Genomic DNA, 18,878 nt, shown 5'->3' on the forward strand with positions numbered 1-18,878 from the left:
ACCCCTGATGGGACAAGCTGAATACAGATGATCAAGTGTAGTTGTTTAACTGCCCTGCCCACATCTTTGCACACAACTGTGCCTAAAGATGATGAACCAAGACGGTGTCCAGGGACTGGAGACTCGACACATTTACCTTTGCAGCTAAATAAATGGATTAATTTACTATCAAAATGTATTAGTAACACTAAAGATAAGTGAAACTCTATCCACACCCTCAGCTCCTCTGATGCCGGCCTATGATCAGGATTCTCCTCTGAACCAAACCGACTCTACGGTCACTGTTCTGCTGAAACCAGCCCAAAGCCGAGGAGCTCCAGTCAGGTAACACGTGCTCTCACTGACGCTGAAATATTCATCAGCGTCAATCTTCTGCTTCATAAAGTTTTCATGATGAGACGTTAAACATTAAAACATGACATGTAGCACTTTGAAGAAGAAACCGGTGCTGTCACATCACAATCAGATTAAAGGTAAAACCTGTTTTAGTTCTGTGTACATCAAACAGATCAGTTTTTAGTGAATGTTTTTATTTAGTCACGAAAAGGAAATTAAAATCACTTACACAGAATATAAGAGCTCCACAAAACACTGAGATCAAACATAAAAATACAAATGATAAATGTTATTTATCATTTGTATTTTGTTTTAGACTATAAGAGTAAAAAATTATTCATAAATTAAATTAGATGGAGTCTAAGTGCATATTATTGCAGCTTAAAACTGTGAATATTCCCACTTACACCTACTACAAAAATCAGATAGATTTAAAGAACATTTAAGTTCAAATTTATAAATTATCAACGGATTATGCATATTTTGTTAATTTCACATTATTTCAGACATGACAGCATTTTATATCGCATTAGTTTTTCCAGTATACAATTTGGATAAAGCATTGCTATGATGTAAAAGTCTGCACCCTGTGGAATATTAGAGAATATTATTTTTCTTTTTATTTATTGAAAAACAATATTTTCTGTTGACTTACAAGAAAGGAGAGAGTTCCACTGATTACACGATATGAACATGAGAATAGTTTCCTTTGAGGGTTTAGACAAACTTTTTACAATCTGACACGCACATTCTGTTAAATCTTTGTTGTTGGGGGCCCCAGGGGAAGCTGTATCCACAGTAACAGTCGTCATGTCAACAGCTGTCTGGTCTCTGTCGTCAGGCTGTAACGAGGGATTTGGTTAATTAACGATCAGCGGGTGGGGCTAATCAGAGCCTGCTGCTAACACCAAGGATTAACAAGGGATTAACAGCTAATGTGTCACTCACACACTGCTCTTCCTTTTCTTTCAGTCACAGCAGAGATGCTTCAGTTCATCTCTGTTCATTCGCTGACACTTTATCTCTTTTTATTAACACAAACCCAACAATTAAAACATGTGGGACTCTGCAGAAACCGGCGTGGGAAAGGCTCCTGATGCAGGCTCATGTGTACAGTGTGTACATAAAAGAAAAGAAAAAAAAAAAAATCACATGTACATAAGTATTCATGGAATTTGCTAAATACTTTGTTAAAGCACCTTTAGCACCAATTATAGCCTCAAAGTCTTTTTGAATATGATGCTACAAGCTTGGAACACCTATTTATGGGCAGCTTCTCCCATTCTTTTTTGCAGTACCTCTCAAACAGCCATTTTCAGATCTTTCCAGAGATGTTCATTTGGGTTCAAGTCTGGACTCTGGCTGCACCACTCAAGGACATTCAAAGCTTTATTATCTTGGCTGTGTGCTTAGGGTCGCTCTGGAACAGGTTTTCATGAAGAATGTCTCTGTACATTGCTGCAGTCATCTTTCCCTCAATACTGACTAGTCTCCCAGTTCCTGCTGCTGAAAAAAATTCTCACAGCATGATGCTGACACCAACATGTTTTACTGTAGGGATGGTATTGGCCAGGTGGTGGGCAGTGTCTGGTTTCCTCCAGACATGACAGTTGGCATTCAGGCCAAAGAGATCAATCTTTGTTTCAGTGGAAACAGGATGTGCCAGAGCTCAACTTTGAGGCCATCAATACTTTTTCCGTTTTTTTTTAAACAGATTTCAGTTTTAAAAGATTTTAGTAAGGCAGAATAAGTAAGTAAGAATATGTTAGTTTAAATGAGTCAAAACCCCTAAGTCATATTAATTATCATGTTCCTAGAAGCACAGGCCGAGGTGGAGGAGTAGCAGCAATCTTCCATTCTAGCTTATCAATAAACCCTAGAGTCAAGGGTCTAGGGCCTAGACCTAAACATACTTAGAACTCATTTGAGAGCCTTACTCTTAGCTTTTCACATCCAAACTGGAAAACTCAAAAACCACTCTTATTTGTTATCGTGTACCGTCCTCCAGTCCCTTATTCAGAATTTTTGATTGAATTTTCTGATTTTTTATCTGATTTAGTGCTTATTACAGATAAAGTTATTATAGTGGGTGACTTTAACATTCATGTAGATGCTGACAGTAACTGCCTGAGCATTGCATTTAATTCATTATTAGATTTAATTGTTTTTTTCCAAAATTTAAATAAACCCACTCACTGTTTTAGTCACACCCTAGACCTTGTTCTTACATATGGAATTGAAACGGATAATTTAACAATATTTCCGCACAACTCTCTTCTGTCTGACCATTTTTTAATAACATTTGAATTTACAATAATGGACTATACAACAGTTAGGGAAAAATTCCACTATAGCAGATATTTAAGTGAAAAAGCTGTCAACAAATTTTAAGAAATGATTCTTTTATCATTTGCTTCACCATTGGTCAATACAATGAAAAGTAGCCGCCTTAATGTTACTCCTGCACAAGTAGATTATCTTGTTGACAATTCTGCAGCCTCACTACATACAATGCTCGATAGTGTTGCCCCTCTGAAAAAGAAGGCAGTAAACCAGAAGAGGCGATCTCCATGGTATAGTTCGCAAATACACAACTTAAAACAAGCAACACCCCTTTATTTCTAAAATAATTGAAAAAGTAGTTGCAAAACAATTATGTGACCACCTTTATAGAAATAATTTGTATGAAGACTTCCAGTCAGGATTTAGAGTTCATCATAGTACAGAAACAGCACTGTTAAAAGTCACCAATGATCTTCTCATGGCCTCGAATAATGGACTCATCTCTATACTTGTTCTGTTAGATCTTAGTGCTGTATTCGACACCATTGATCTCAACATGTTATTACAAAGACTGGAACATGAAATTGGGATTAAAGGAACTGCACTAGATTGGTTTAAATCTTATCTGTCTGATAGATTTCAATTTTTTAATGTTAATGATGAATCCTCCATGCACACAAAGGTTAGCTACCGAGTTCCACAAGGCTCTGTGTTAGGACCAATACTTTTTACTTTATATGTCTCCTTTAGGCAACATTATTATAAAGCACTCCGTAAATTTCCACTGCTATGCTGATAATACTCAGCTATATTTATCTATGGAACCAGATGAAACTAATCAGTTAATAAAGCTTCAAGCATGCCTACAAGACATAAAGGCCTGGATGTCCCACAATTTTTTACTTCTAAACTCAGACAAAACTGAAGTCATAGTATTTGGGCGCCACAATCTCAGAAATATGATGTCCAACCATATTTTTACTCTAAGTCTGGCCTCCAGTACTACTGCAAGGAACCCTGGAGTTATTTTTGACCAAGATTTGTCTTTTACCTCACATATAAAACAAATCTCTAGAACAGCCTTCTTCCACCTACGGAACATTGCCAAAATTAGGAGCATCCTGTCTCAAAGTGATGCCAAAAAACTGTTCCATGCATTTGTTACCTCTAGGTTGGACTACTGTAATTCCCTACTTTAAAATCCTGCTTCTTACATATAAAGCTCTGAATGGTCAGGCTCCATCATATATAGAAGACTTCATAGCACCACATCATCCCAGTAGACCACTTCGATCTCAGAATGCCGGCCTACTTGTGGTTCCCAAAATTTCCAAAGTTTGAATGGGGGGCAGAGCCTTTACCTATCAAGCTCCTCTCCTGTGGAACCACCTCCCAGTTCAGATTCGGGAAGCAGACACCCTCTCTACTTTTAAGTCTAGGCTTAAAACCTTCCTCTTTAATAAAGCATGTAGTTAGTTATAGTTTTGCTGCTATAGGCTTAGACTGCTGGGGGACCCACCCCATGATGCACTGAGATTCCTTTCCTCCTCTTGACCCTCTCTCCTCTCCTGTCACCCCATAATTGTCACAACTGTATGTCATTAACTGTGTTTTCTCTTGTAGTTATTTTTGTCCTTCTCTGGCTCCCTCTCTCTGTCCCTTTCTCCATGTGTCCCCGGCTTTGAAGTTGTGTGTCTTCCAGTGTGCAGCTACTGGTCTTACCAACCTGCCCGATGTTTTGTTGTTGCTTTTTGTTGCTCTGTTCTTTTCTCTCTTCACTTTCAACTCACCCCAACCGGTCAAGGCAGATGGCCATCCACCCTGAGCCTGGTTCTGCTGGAGGTTTCTTCCGTTAAAGGGAGTTTTTCCTCTCCACTGTTGCCTATGGCTTGTTCCAGGGGGAATTGTTGGGTTCTCTCTATACATCTTTATAATCTTGACTTTATTCTGTAAAGTGCCCTGAGATGGCTTTGTTGTGAATTGGCGCTGTATAAATAAAGTTGAATTGAATTGAATAGTTCAGGTGGCCTCGGAGATCAGAGCATTTACATGGCTGTGTCGTTCATGGTGGATGTGAAAGCAGGAACACAGGAGAACTGAAAAGAGGCAAATAGATCATTTTAAGTGAGTCGAGATTTCTGTTTTTCTTTTGATACCAGAACAAGGCTGAATATGTAAAGACTGTGTGTGATGTTCACTGTGCAAATTGACATGATAGCTGATGTGAAATCCATCAGATTGAACAGATGCTGCTCTGAGATAGAGTTTTATGTTTGTGTGTTTATATTTAACTTTGCTTTTGTCTCCTGAGTGTGTGTTGGCCCTCAGGCACAATAACACACACTTACATACAGCAGACACACTGGTTTTTGAGAGCCTCTGATCGGAGGACAAAAGGTGCTGCCGTAGGCGACCTGCAGCTGAAATCAGATTAGTGTCCCATACACACGGCAAGCGCTGCGACGCAAGCTTCGAGAAATGTGATTGGAGATGGTTTGTCAAAGACAGAGAAAAAGAAAAGAGAGAGAGAGAGAGAGAGAGAGAGAGAGAGAGACACAAGGAGCGGAAGGAGCGACAGGAAACAGAAACAAGGAGGTGGAAGGCAGAACAATTCACATACTGCAGTGTGTCTCTTCCTGTCCTTTAGTTTCCTGTCCAGCAGGAAATGTGACAATGCTGCAGTTTCACCTTCTCACATAATTCACCCCTCACTGTGTGTGTGTTTGTGTGTGTGTGTGTGTGTGTGTGTGTGTGGGGGGGGGGGGGTGGGGGGGGGGGGGGGGGGCTTTTCCCTGAAAAGCACAACTATTGTTCCCATCGTCCCTCAGGAAAAAACACTGCCGAAAAAAACTGTGCTGCCTTAAGGTACAGGTCAGTGCTTTTGGAAATCACAGTCTGTGTAAAGCACTACACATACTCAACACTCAAGTAAAAGTATCAGCCTATAAACTTATTACTCAGGTAAAACTACTAATCAGATTATCTACATTAGATAATCTATCAAATCTATCAAAAACTATATCATGTTTTTGCGTTTTTGCATTAAAACCACCAGGTGGTAGTAAAGTTTTGGGTGATGTGTAAAGGGCTATACAAACTAAACTTAACAGAAGTAGTGCAGTATAAATGTAGTTGTGTTTTTTAATAAAGGCCTACACAAGTAGAATCTACAAGTTTTATCCGTAACCACAGTCTCCATCAGTTGTTTTTCTTTTAATTACCTGAATTGTAAGTATTCTTCCCGTCCTCCAAGTCCAGATTCCTAAATCAAACTTCCAAACTTGGAGTAGTGTGTTTTAGGAACCTCCTTAAATCTTTGGATTTGGTCAAGTTTCAGTAGAATCAAGAAACCAGGTTTGTAGGCTGTAGAACATTTGTAGAGAATTTGAGAGAGTCTGAAGGTTATTACAGATATTTTAAAAATACTTAAATAAATAAAATACTAAAATACACTCCATATCTTAATGTCTGGAGGAGCTTTTTGTTTGTTTGTGTACCTTCAGTTGTGTTGTTGTTTAGTGATGTTTTTGGACGGTGGGTTAATATTTAAGTTTAAAGCATGTGGGACGCTGCATTAGTTGATTTAATATAATAGCTCATAGTTTCCCAGTGGATTTTACATAATTTCCATTAGTCCAGACTCTGTTTAGAGCTGACAGTCATTTCATATTCTGAAATTGTTTTACAGGGATGGACATTTTCTATGCTGGTTTTTTAGTGTGCACAGTTTTCCTGTAGTGTTTTAGCTTTTTTATTTAGACTAAAACATTAATTAAGCACTGTAACAAAAGTCATCAGACGCTTTATATCACAGTAGTAAAATGCAGTGTTTATGGGACAACACCTCTCCTTTGTCATTCAGACTGATGGCTGGTATTTCTTTGTCCTTTAAGGTGTAATTGTTTTATCATAGCCAACTGCTATACAGGAATTAATTTTAAATTCAAACATTTCACAACCTAACAAAATTATGATTTTTCATTTAGAACAGAAAGTCTTAGACTCCATTTGTTTTGTGCCTCTATGTCCTTTACCCATATACAGGATTTAAGAGGTCCCCGGACAGGATGAGATGAATTATCAGTTTAATGTCAGAATGTTATAGATTTACAGCCTCTACATACAGAGAGAGAGACATAGTAAAAATGAAGGAGAGGATGATGGAGTAAGGGAGAGGCAGAGCTGACCTTTCTGCAGAGCTGAGTAATGAACCAACAGATGGGTGAGAAAAAGTGGAGAATGCTTTTATGTCTCATGCTTGTATGTGAATGGAAATACAGTATATAATGTCTGAGAGCTTCACCCTCCAAATCTAGGAGCTACAATTCTCAATATTCTCACAAGAGCTCTTCAGTGTCTCCACTTGCATTCAGCAGGGAATATACAAATTGAAATGCTGGTTAAGTAGATTGTAACTAACTGGCTAGTAACTGGACAACATTTGCTTTAACAAGGCAGCCAGCTCACCACCTGAGCTTATTACTGGAACTAATTAACTAATTGACTGGCTTCATACACACATTCATTTCTTTCTTCTGTTTGGAACTGGTTAACAGGTTCTGGTTAACTACTGACTGAACCATGACCAACTAGTAAAGGTTTGCCTGAAAAAGTACTCCACTACAAGTAGAAGTGCAACTTCAAATTATTTATTTAAACTGTAGTACAAACCCATAAGTACTCCACCTAGAAAAGGATAAATTAGACACAGTATTGAATGTGATGCTGTTGATAGGATAAATGTCTAAATATTGTCCAGATTTGATTGACAAATTTTAAAAGGTGAAAATTACGACAAAGAAAAATTATGTTAAAATATTTTATATTAATATAAAATAAGGACAAAGTTACAGCTTGGCGAGGAAAAAAAATACACAGACGAGCTGATTTTAAGTACTTTATGTTCCAACGGATGGTTAATACATAATAATACTATTAATATCAATATTTATTCGCTTATTACATTTTCAGCTAAAAAAAGTAACTATTAACTGTAAAATAAATATGACACAGTAAATGTTCAGTGATTTCCTCAGACTGGTAGTAGATTAAATGGAACCACTTAAAACATAAGTAAATAAATGTTTAACTCACTAACTATTTAGCTCGCTGTCTTTAGTCATCATTGTCTGATTAACATACCTGTTGACAACTAACTAGTTCTTTCTTCCATGTTTGTTAAACCTGGAGGTTTGTTTATGATCTGTCAGTGATGTCATTCTCTGCTTCTATGATGTCATCATTATTTAATGAACCCTTAATGATGCCAGCCAGCAGGAGTGGAGACAGAAAGCGAAAAGTGATGTTTAGTGTTTAAACTTCAATCGTTTAAACAGTCTGTCTGTCTGTGTGTAGTAAGTACCAGGTGGTGGTGGAGGAGGAGCGCCCACGGAGGCAGAGGAGAGGTACTGCAGAGATCCTGCGCTGTTACCCGGTGCCCATTCATTTCCAGAATGCCACACTGCTCAACTCTCAGTATTACTTCAGTGCAGAGCTGCCGATGAGCGAGCTGAGAGCACCAATCCCCTTCTGTGTCGGTCAGTTTGTCACTTCATGTCCTGTAGTTAGTTACCTGGACATTTCTCAGTTATATAAGTGCATAATAAACTAGTTTACATTTACATTTAGTCATTTAGCAGACGCTTTTATCCAAAGCGACTTACAAGTGAGGTACAAGGCAAGCAAAAATCTAAGTCAAGGAGAAAACATCAAAGCAAAGTCCTATCAGAAAAGTGTTCACAAGATGCAAGTGCAAAAAAGAGCAGAAAGGATTTTTTTAAGTGCATAGGAAGATGCGGAAGAGTTCTGTTTTCAGCAGTTTTTGAATATTGGGAGAGAGTCTGCTAAGTGTGCAGAGTTTGGTAGCTTGTTCCACCATCGTGGGATCATTGCGCTAAAAAGTTTTGCTTGGTGTCTTCTGTGCGGTGTTGGGACTACCAGACACTGTTCGTTGGCAGACTGCAGCGGGCGGGAAGGATTGTAGACTTGAATGAGTGAGTTGAGGTAAGCGGGAACTGTGGAGTTAACCACCCTGTGAGCAAGAGACAGCTTTGAACCTGATGCGAGCAGCTACAGGAAGCCAGTTGCTGCATTATGGATAATCTGCAAGGGTTTGATTGTGGATATCGGTAAGCCCATCAACAAAGCGTTGCAGTAATCAAGACGAGATATGACCAGTGCCTGTACAATGAGTTGGGTTGTATATTCCGTGATGTAGGGTCTGATCTTCCTGATGTTGTAGAGAGCAAATCTGCACGCCCTAGAGACTGAGGAGATGTGGTCCTTAAAGCTCAGTTGGTTGTCGATGATGACCCCCAGATTTTTGGCCGATTTAGTGGGGACAATAACTGTAGATCTAATGTTGATGCTGATGTTGTGTCGAAGGTCTGGCTGGGAAGACTTCGGTCTTGAAGAGGTTCAGTTGAAGATGTCTCTCACTCATCCAGGCTGAGATGTCTGAGAGACAGGCAGAGATTCGTAATGAGACAGTGGTGTCGTCCGGTCGAAAGGACAGGAAGAGCTGTGTGTCATCAGCGTACCAGTGATAGGAAAGACGATGGGAGGGAATGACAGCACCTAGGGATGAAGTATAGATACAAAAAAGAAGAGGACCAAGAACTGAGCCCTGTGGCACACCGGTAGAGAGGCTATGAGAGTGAGAAAGATGCCCTCGCCAGGATACCTTGAAGGTTCGTCTGGATAGGTAAGAACGAAGCCAGTCTAGGGCTGATCCAGAGATGCCTAAGTCAGAGAGTGTGGACAAGAGGATCTGATGGTTCACAGTGTCAAAGGCTGACGTTAGATCAAGTAGAATTAAGACAGAAGACTGACCTGTGGCTGTTGCCGCTCAAAGGTATTCCACAACAGTCAGGAGTGCAGTTTCTGTGGAGTGACCACTCTTGAAGCCAGACTGGTTGACATCGAGGAAGTTGTTCTTGGAAAGGAAGTCTGAGAGTTGGTTGAAGACTGCTCGTTCCATCTTGGCCAGAAAAGGAATGAGGGAGACAGGTCGGTAGTTCTCCCCTACAGAGGGATCAAGAGAAGGCTTGTTGAGCAGTGGGGTAATCTGGGCCTGCTTGAAAGAGTTGGGAAAAGTCCCTGTTTTGAGAGATGTGTAGGTGAATTGTGTAATAGCTGGCATTATATCGGGAGCAGCGCTTGAAGAAAAGTGAAAGGGTGGTTGGATGGAAGGATGGTTAGAGAGGAGGAGGGTGGATACGTCATCCTCAGTCAGAATTGCAAATGATGAGAGCAATGCAGTGTTGGAAGAAGTTAGAAGGATGTCATCATCTGGAGGAGAGAACTGTGAGCTGATGGCTGCCACCTTGTTGGTAAAGAAGTCGGCAAAGTCGTCAGCAGTGAGAGAGGTAGATGGCGGAGGTGAAGGAGGGTAGATGGGTGATTTGAAAGTGGAGAACAGCTTTCTGGTGTCCGAGGTGTTGCTGAGCTTCTCCTGGTAGTAATTGATCTTTGCCCTGGTGACACTGTGAGAAAAAGAGAAAAGCAGACCCTGATACTCAGCAAGGCAGATGGAGTCTTGGATTTGTTCCACTTCTTCTCAGCAATCCTGAGCATGGTGCGTTGTTCACAGAACCAGTCAGTGAGCCACGAAATAGAAGCTGAGGGATGAGCGGGTCTCGAAGACATGGGACAGAGACATTTCAGACATGATGACAGTGTATTGCAGAGGCTGTCTGTAGCTGCATCTGCATCGAGGATGGAGAGGTTGGGAGCAGAGTTGCGGAGACCAGCGAGGAGAATCGATCTGGGTTTAGAGACCTGAGGCTACGCCGGAATGTTACAAGTGTGGTGGGAGAATGCGAAGGTCTAGGGAGTTGAATGAAGAAATGATCCGATACATGCAGAGGAGTGACCAAGATGTTGTCTGTGGTGCAGTTCTGGGTGAGGATGAGGTCGAGGTTGTTGCCAGTTTTGTGGGTCAGAGGAGTGGAGACCAGACTCAGGTCAAACGTGTTTAGAAGAGCAAACACGTCAGCTGCATGTGGTTTGTCCAGGTGGATGTTCAGGTCTCCCATGATGATGAGAGGAGTGCCATCTTCTGGGAAGTGGGACAGCAAAATGTCCAGTTCATTGCAGAAGTTCCCCAGCTGGCACGGTGGTCGATATTTCAAAATCATCTGGACTGCAGTTGGTGCCGTGATCCTAACGGCATGATATTCCGGGGATGAAAGATTGCTGAGGGGTGCTGTCGGAGAAAACTTCAAGGTATCATTAATGAGAAGACCAGTCCCACCCCCCTGACCTGATGAGCGAGGAGTGTGAGAGAATGAAAAATTGGCGGAGAGTGCAGCTGGGGTAGCCGTGTTCTGTGGCATGATCCAGGTTTCTGTGTGCAAGCAGGTGAACAGCTGACTGTGTAGCGAAAGCTGGAATGAAGTCGGCCTTGTTCACTGCAGAGGCTGGTGACAAAGTGGTCCGGGTGAGAGTGCGCAGGTGAGAAGGACCCTCTAATAGGACGCAATGTCCTGCGTCTGCGGAGGAGAACAGGGATCTGTTAAAAAAACATGGTATAACAAAGAAAAAGGCTTCCGTGAGTACAAAGGGTTAATGTGAAGCAAAGTAGAGAAACAGAAGTAAAAGAATTTAGAAATAAACTAGCTAATGTCCTCGCTCGTTGGATTTGTGCAGGTAGACTCGCTTGTCTTTACACCATCGGTCTTCACACAAGGAAGGCTGACGCTTCCGCTGATGCTCCAGCCCAACAGGTGTCTTATATATGGTCTTAATTGGCTACAGCCGAAACCGCCCCCTCGTTGTAACCAACCTAATTTGTGCATTTGTTAGGTGGTGAAAAGGTGTGAAGGCTCGGTGATTACTAAGCTGAAACTACCACCAATAATAGACCAAAATTCACTTCACCAGAAGAGCAAAACTTTCTACCTACAGTTCTTAACTCTATTAAAAACAGACTAAATCAGCAGACTTAAGAAAAATGACAGAAACTCAGCTACCTCTGAAACCAACAAAAAAATTTCAAACAGTACTTACTTGTTGAGTATATCTCCTGTCCTAGTTTGATGCTTGTCGTGTTGGTGTTGTCCTGTAGTTGTTCTGTCACTTTATCTTAGTGTTAGCTAATTATCAGCTGACTTGTAAGTTTTAGTGAGATAACTACTGTACTAACCAGCTAATAAGTCAGTAGTAGCCTGTTAACTTGTTTACCTGTGTGTTTGTAAAGGTGACAACAGGACCTACAGCGGGTACTGGAACGCTCCCCTGCTGCCTCATAAGAGTTATGGGATCTACTACCAAGCTGTCAGCACAGCTAATGGGGTGAGTCCACCTGTCCACAGGTAACAGTTTCAAACACATGACTGACTGAGGTGGGTTAGTTCAACTTTACCTCCTTCATCACCTGTCATCTGTCAAGCTATAAGTTACCAGGTGTGTGGAACTGACAAAAAACAAACCAGCTACAGTTAAAACTACCTGGACAAGGTCAGGGAGCTTAGTTAGGTTTGTAAGGCTGATTTCTTCTAACAGTTTCCCTCCGGGGTTAATAAAATTGAAATCAGCTTTCTCCTTTAACCAGGTTACTTAAGTCCATGTGAACACACTCACTGTGTTCATTAGAGAGATGTATTATAGCAGTCCGGTTATGTAATAAGATCAAACAACATCTTTTCACACAATAATCTAGCTGAATTCTATTCGATCAACTCCAGCCTAGCCATGAATGTACTGACAACGTATCAAATCAATTCGACTTTATTTATATAACGCCAATTCACAACAAAGTCATCTCAAGGCACTTTACAGAATAAAATCAAGACAATACAGACATGTATAGAAAACCCAACAAATCCCCCTAGGCAACATTGCAGAGGAAATACTCCCTTTAACGGAAGAAACCTCCAACAGAACCAGGCTCAGGGTGGGCGGCCATCTGCCTTGACTGGTTGGGGTGAGTGTTTCTCATATTTTTAAGCCCAAATACAATAATTCCAGTTTTGTCTGAATTTAGAAGTAGGAAATTATAACACATCCTGGCCTTTATGTCTTTTAGTCATGCTTGAAGTTTGACTAATTGGTTAGTATCTTCTGGTTTCACAGATAAATATAACTGCATATCATCTGCATAGCAGTGGAAGTTTAAGGAATTTTTCCTAATAATGTTGCATAGAGGTGACATATAGAGAGTGAAAAATATTGGTTCTAACACAGAGCCCTGTGAACTCCATAACTAACTTGTGTGCATATAAAAGATTCATCATTTACATGAACAATATCTTTGGTGACTTTCACTTGTGCTGTTTATGTTCTGTGAAGTACTCTAAATACTGACTGACAATCTTCAGAGAAAACCACTTTTTCAAGGAATTTAAAAATAAACGGGATAATAGATGTCAGTCTATAAGTGGCTAAATCACCTGGATGAAAACAAGGTTTTTTAGCGGTTAGATTACAGCATCTTTATAGTATCACTTCATTACAGTTATACTGAAGAAACTTAAAAACCTTCCCAGCCAAGTTCAGTGAATGGAGTGTCTTTTTTTCTCTGGTTATCAGAGTTTATTCTCAATAAAAATGTTAGTGTGCCACACCAAATCCAAAAATATGTGTATTGTGTTCAGATTTGACTGAATCATAAATAAAAAAAGGTATGTTTCATGTACCTTGAAATCCTCTGGAGCAGTTTCATCTTCGAAAACCTGTGGTGTAGAGACTCCTATCACAGAAGAAACAATGGCTGAATTTTGTTTAAAGGACTGGCGGGTGTCAAGACATCCAATCACTCTGTGCAACAGAGCTCAACGTCGCCTGTGTTCCTGTACAGAAAGACACTTGTGTTATAACAAAGGATTCACATTATTCTATTCTCTTCTGTTCCACGGGTTTCTTTCAATTTGCTTTGCTTTCTTTGTTCTTTCTGTCATTAAAAACCACAGAAGCAAAACAGATAGGTCACACACTCTGGACTGTACCTCACACACACACACACACACACACACACACACACACACACACACACACACACACACACACTCTGTTTAATAGGAGTGGAAATAGTTCCAGCAGCCTGACCAGTGACAATAATAGGCTGCAGTGGGGGCTGTGTGTGTGTGTCTGTGTCTGTGTCTGTGTCTGTGTGTGTGTGCAAAAAGATTAATTGTTAGACATACATAAAGATTGTCCTGTGTTGTGTTTTAATTATTGATGCTGGGAGGTTTAATTGGTGTGGGTGTGTTGAATAATGCAGCAACAGTAGTGCTTTTTACTGTCGCCACACCGCAGAGACAACAACGCCACCATCACTGCTGCTGCCGCTGCATGTGTGTGACCATGAATATTCATGAGCCCTTGTGTTTAATTTGTCATCTGTTTGTTAAAACCAGAAAGATACAAGATGTTCTCTCTCTTCTTTCACCAAAACCCATCTCACTGTGTGTGTGTGTGTGTGTGTGTGTGTTGGTTGTTAAATGCCAGCACAGCACTGATCCACAGCCATTTGCCTTCTGTCCATTCTGTTTACGACAATTGTGCGTTAAAAAATTGCAGTTCAGTAAGGGCTTTTTTTCCAGTCCCCACTTCCTCAAAGGGCTGTCTCAGGGCCCAGACCTAGTTATAGGGGTTCAACTTAGTGTTGGACATGTAGTTGTGATGGTTAGGCTTAAGTTAAGGTGCTGCATTATGTCAAACAGTGTCCTCACAGCTGTACTAACACCAACATATATGTGTGTTTTGGTTGCCAGATGATGATGTGTCGGCATTTCTATTGACAGGAAACTAATTTGCTTCTCTCTCCAACAGGAGACAAAGATCGACTGTGTGCGGGTGGCCACCAAAGGTATGAAATGGCAATGCTTTTATTTTGAAAGGTGCTGACTACATTTTATTTTTACTTATGTAAAGGTATTGTTTTTACGGAGAATCAGTAAAATTTCTTGAAGATATTGCAAACTAATTTATGGGGTATTTAGTACTATTTAATATATTTATTTCAATACATTTAATTTAAGTTACTGTATTTTTGGTAATGTTGATTTAAAAGTTTAGCATATTTAACTTTTGTAAAGTACATTTTATTTTGAGGTTTAACATATTTATTTCCAATATTTTGAAAGGTTTGTAATGACTATATTGAAAGGTAAAGAATGCATTTCATTTTAGCAAGCAGTGATGATTGTTTCATTTTCAGTGCTCAAAACATATAGCTCTGTAATTTGAACAGTGTAGAGTAACTTTATTAGTATGTTAAATACGGTAGTTCATAAAGTTGTACAGTATTTTAAAGGTATAAATCAATATACTTTTAATATTACAATTGTGTGCTTTTATTTTGACATGTAGAGTAGCTTTAGTTTATTTTTATAGGCATATGCTAGTTTGGTATGGCAGTTTTTATTTTGAAAATTGTGGGTTACGTTTTTGTTTTACTGGTATCACTTAGTATCATTAGCCTGTTGGATCTTGCTCCTGAACTCTGCTGAGTCCCCATTGCTCACTGCTGGATTGGATTTAATTGCTAAATTAGCTGCCAGCTAACCAGACAGCAGCCAAGCAATTCTGTGTAATGACACACAGATGGCAGCTGGCTGTTGGAGCGCTAGGCTAATGGTTAGCACACTTGTCCCATCCAGGGGTGTAATGGCTCACAGATGGGCTGCTAGTGCCTGACACCTGTCCCTCACTCTGTCCTCCAGTGACAGGACAGCCTGATACAGTCCACAGACAGAAATAAAACACTATCTCAGCTCTATGTTATGCTAACACTAGGCTAACTCAAGGCTAATGGCAGGGATTCTATGGGCATCCAGAGAGCTGTTTAGCGCCACAGCTAAACAAGCTAAAAACACGGTCTTGTCCCCTAGTGAACTTCCAGAATTATCACACACACTCAGTAATTGACTGTTCTGGCTTTAATCAGCTTTTATTGGAGCACAGTTCTGGTGGCTAATGACAGCAGATGCTGATTGGCTGTGCCAGTCCCCTGACACCTGTCCGTCATGCTGCGGCAGCCAACCACATCTCCCAGGGGCTGAAGGGGGCTTCTGCCTCCCAGCCCAACCATGGCTTGCAACTCTTACAGTGAGTGGGGCTGATATGCATGTAGAGAAGAGCTGAATGTCTGCAGAATGTTAAAACGGCAGTACAAAGAAAACACAGATTATAGCTAAATTATGATTTTAGCCCTAAATAGAAGAAAAATCATCACAAACATAAATTCTGCAGGTTCCAGGACACAGAAGGGAGAAAATAAACATCAGCAGCAAACACACATAGGAAAGAGCTCTGTCCTAACTAGAGAGTACACACATCTGATGTTTGTATATGTTATGATTTGTTTAATATGTGTCCAGTTTAAACAACACATCTGTGAGACATCAGTCGATTATATCTGCTGCATAATTTTATATGGAATATCTGCAAACATACAAACTATTTTATTATCTGACAAATCAGGCTTTTGTTTGTAAAGTTTATTGAACACATTTGAAATTAACAGTATTCATTCTTGTCTAATGATAGTGTGAGCAGCTAATTGTTGATGGACTGGTGTAGTTGCACAAAATCTATGTTGGTCTTTCCCTCTGGTTTGACTACTAATGTCTGATGGTTGTATTATTGATTGGCTGATTAACAAGCTTCTGTTTCAGGTCTTTTTCCTCATCTAAAATACTTAAATACTGAACAGCACTCTGCTCTCCTGGTGGTTTCATTTAAAAGCCTGTTAAAGCTCTTGACAATCCATCACATTAGAATAAAATCTGTTTATATAAATTTTGATGATACATATTATCAGATAATTAGGAAGTCCGGAGAGTTGTACCTATTTGGTTTTTGGAAATGTATTCAAAGGAGATGCCATTTGACTTTTGATAAGAGTAAAGACAGCCTTATTTTAAAAAATAAGGCTATCTTTTTTCTCAGGTTTAATGGACAAAATGATTCACAGGTTAATTAAAAATAATCAACTGATTGGGATCTTTTACAGCAAAACTTTTCACATTTTTGTATAAATTTCTTGCACATTTTATCTGCCAAAAAATAAATTAAATAAAATTATTATCAGATTTATTAATAATAATCAGATTTGCTAATAATGATAAAATGATAATGATAATATAGTTGCACCACTAGATAATGTAAATGAGAACATTAACAATTAGCATTTGTTTGTAGACATTTTAAATAGACATACACATTTGTATATGTGTACATGAACAAACTGTTAAAATGTCCATATGTTCTTCATATTGATAGTTGTTATTTAAACGTATATACTTGGGCAATAAAGTTGATGCTGTAATCTAAAATATAAGTTTATTTTATTTTTATATTGCTTTTAAGTGATAAATACTGGAGGTTACATTAAACTGGAACGACCTTCACCAGAAGAGCAGGAAGATGCTGCATGTCACTAATGTTTCTGCTTTAGTACAAACCACTGCAACAGCTCTGTCTCTCTGTCTGTCTGTCTGTCTGTCTGTCTCTCTGCATGCCTTCCTGGATGAATAGCTGCTATAATCATCACCCAGCTCACCACACCGTACATTCGCATCGCCCCGGCAGCTGGCGACAAGCAGCTTACAGGTCAGAAGAAACACAGAACACAAAAACAGTTATGGAAGAACCCATTTTCACATGGTAAAGAAGAATGTTTGGTAACAAAGAAGGCATTTGAAAAGAAAAAAATTGAAGTCCTTTAGAACACTGTAATTTCCTGCTAATCATAGGAAGAATGGATGTTTTCAATCACTACTTCTAATTAAGGCCAATTAGCTCTTACTGTAACCTCTTTTAACAAAATGAGTCAGCAATTAAAGCTTTCAACAGACAAAATAACAGAATAGTTTCACCTTATCAATATATTTTTGTTAAAAACAAGTTATTATGTACATCAACCACTGGAAGAGAAGTCAAATTGTTAGAGGTAGCTGACTTCTCTGAGTTCCTGTTTGCAGTGTACAATTGGAACTCTTACTGAGTTAAACTTAAAAACATTTCAAAGTGGATTTATGGATGTTCCTTTTAGATGGACATCGAAGATGATGATGTCCTGTATTGTAAATGTAAATTGCCCACCAATAAATGGAAACGTAGAACCTGTGAAAGGCATTTAATGTAAAAAAGTCTGTTCAGAAATTGGCCAATTCAAAGGAAGTGCAGTTTATCCATGCTTTGAAAACAGTTACTTTTAAACAGAGAAAGTAATGTAATATGTTATTAGAGCTAAAATGGAAATGTAAATTTGATATAGATGTAACAAGGTTTTGGGTAATCCTAGCAGCCCCCAGCCAAATTAATTCGGCAGCAGTTTTTACCAATGTACAGCAGAAAGTTTCAGGTTTGTGAATTAAATGTTGCTGGTGCAGTGACTGACATGATGGATTGCTGTTGGCCAACTAGCATGCTATCTAACGTTAGCCGTGGTTAGCTGCTAGTTAGCATTAGCTATTGTGACTGTGTCTGAGCAGAGATAAATACAGTAGCTAAATACTAAATAAGATAAACCTTTATTCATCCCACAATGGGGAAATTTCCAAGTTACAACATCTTGAAAAGTGTACAAATGTGCAGCAAGATTTTTTTGTGCAGAAAGAAAAAACAAAATCAACAACACAAATAAGTACAATTGTACAATCATACAGTACAAATAATTATACAATCATAAAAAAAAACAATTGCACTATGGTTCATGCACCGTTTTACAATCAGTAGTAGTAGTCGAAAGGAGCAATACACTGAGCCCCAACTTAGATGCTCCAGGTGAGTGCTCTGTTGGTCTGTGAGATGAGACTCTGCTGCATCTGAAGAGGTGGTTTGTTCTGCTCAAAAGGCAAAAGATAGACTTTTGTGCTGCTTTTTGATATTCTGATGAAAGAAATGTCAAAACCAAGCAGTGGAATTATATTTCATATGTATAAAACTATTTTACAATATTGTACCATTATGAATGTGATGAATTAAAAAAATGACAATAAGTTAAACTTATTTTAAGCTAACAAACTGTCCTAACACTAACGTTAAATCCTAAGTTAAGTTGGATGTTTACAACATGTGGTTCTGAACCTGGTACCTAGAGCAAAGCAACAGGGACAAATTTCTGCCATCAAATATAAAACACAAACGTTGTTCATACAGGGTAGAATCTGTAGGCAATTCTTTCCCAGTTTGACAGACTCAACTAGCCAAGCGAAGGACACAACTGGTCAGTCTATTTTTTTCTGTCCTGATTTTGTTCTGCTTTTTTGTAGGTTAGAACTTGCTGGATTACTTTAGTAATGTTTCTATTA

At 39.3% G+C, this 18,878-nt stretch overlaps 1 protein-coding gene across 8 annotated transcripts in view; it reads left to right on the forward strand.

Moving 5' to 3' along the window:
• Nucleotides 1-18,878, forward strand: part of LOC137104394 (receptor-type tyrosine-protein phosphatase mu-like) — a 121,531-nt gene that overhangs the window by 50,028 nt on the left and 52,625 nt on the right. For 5 of the 8 annotated variants that reach the window (XM_067485477.1, XM_067485478.1, XM_067485480.1 and 2 more), the window contains exons 14-18: nucleotides 222-324; nucleotides 7,975-8,156; nucleotides 11,819-11,913; nucleotides 14,392-14,428; nucleotides 17,101-17,175. In XM_067485477.1, the coding sequence (XP_067341578.1) occupies nucleotides 222-324; nucleotides 7,975-8,156; nucleotides 11,819-11,913; nucleotides 14,392-14,428; nucleotides 17,101-17,175 (492 nt within the window). The remainder of the gene's footprint in view (nucleotides 1-221; nucleotides 325-7,974; nucleotides 8,157-11,818; nucleotides 11,914-14,391; nucleotides 14,429-17,100; nucleotides 17,176-18,878) is intronic. The other 3 variants (XM_067485482.1, XM_067485483.1, XM_067485484.1) reach the window with 1 other exon arrangement.

This window comes from Channa argus, chromosome 19 (genome assembly GCF_033026475.1).
Source record: "Channa argus isolate prfri chromosome 19, Channa argus male v1.0, whole genome shotgun sequence".
Classification (NCBI taxonomy): Eukaryota; Metazoa; Chordata; class Actinopteri; order Anabantiformes; family Channidae; genus Channa; species Channa argus.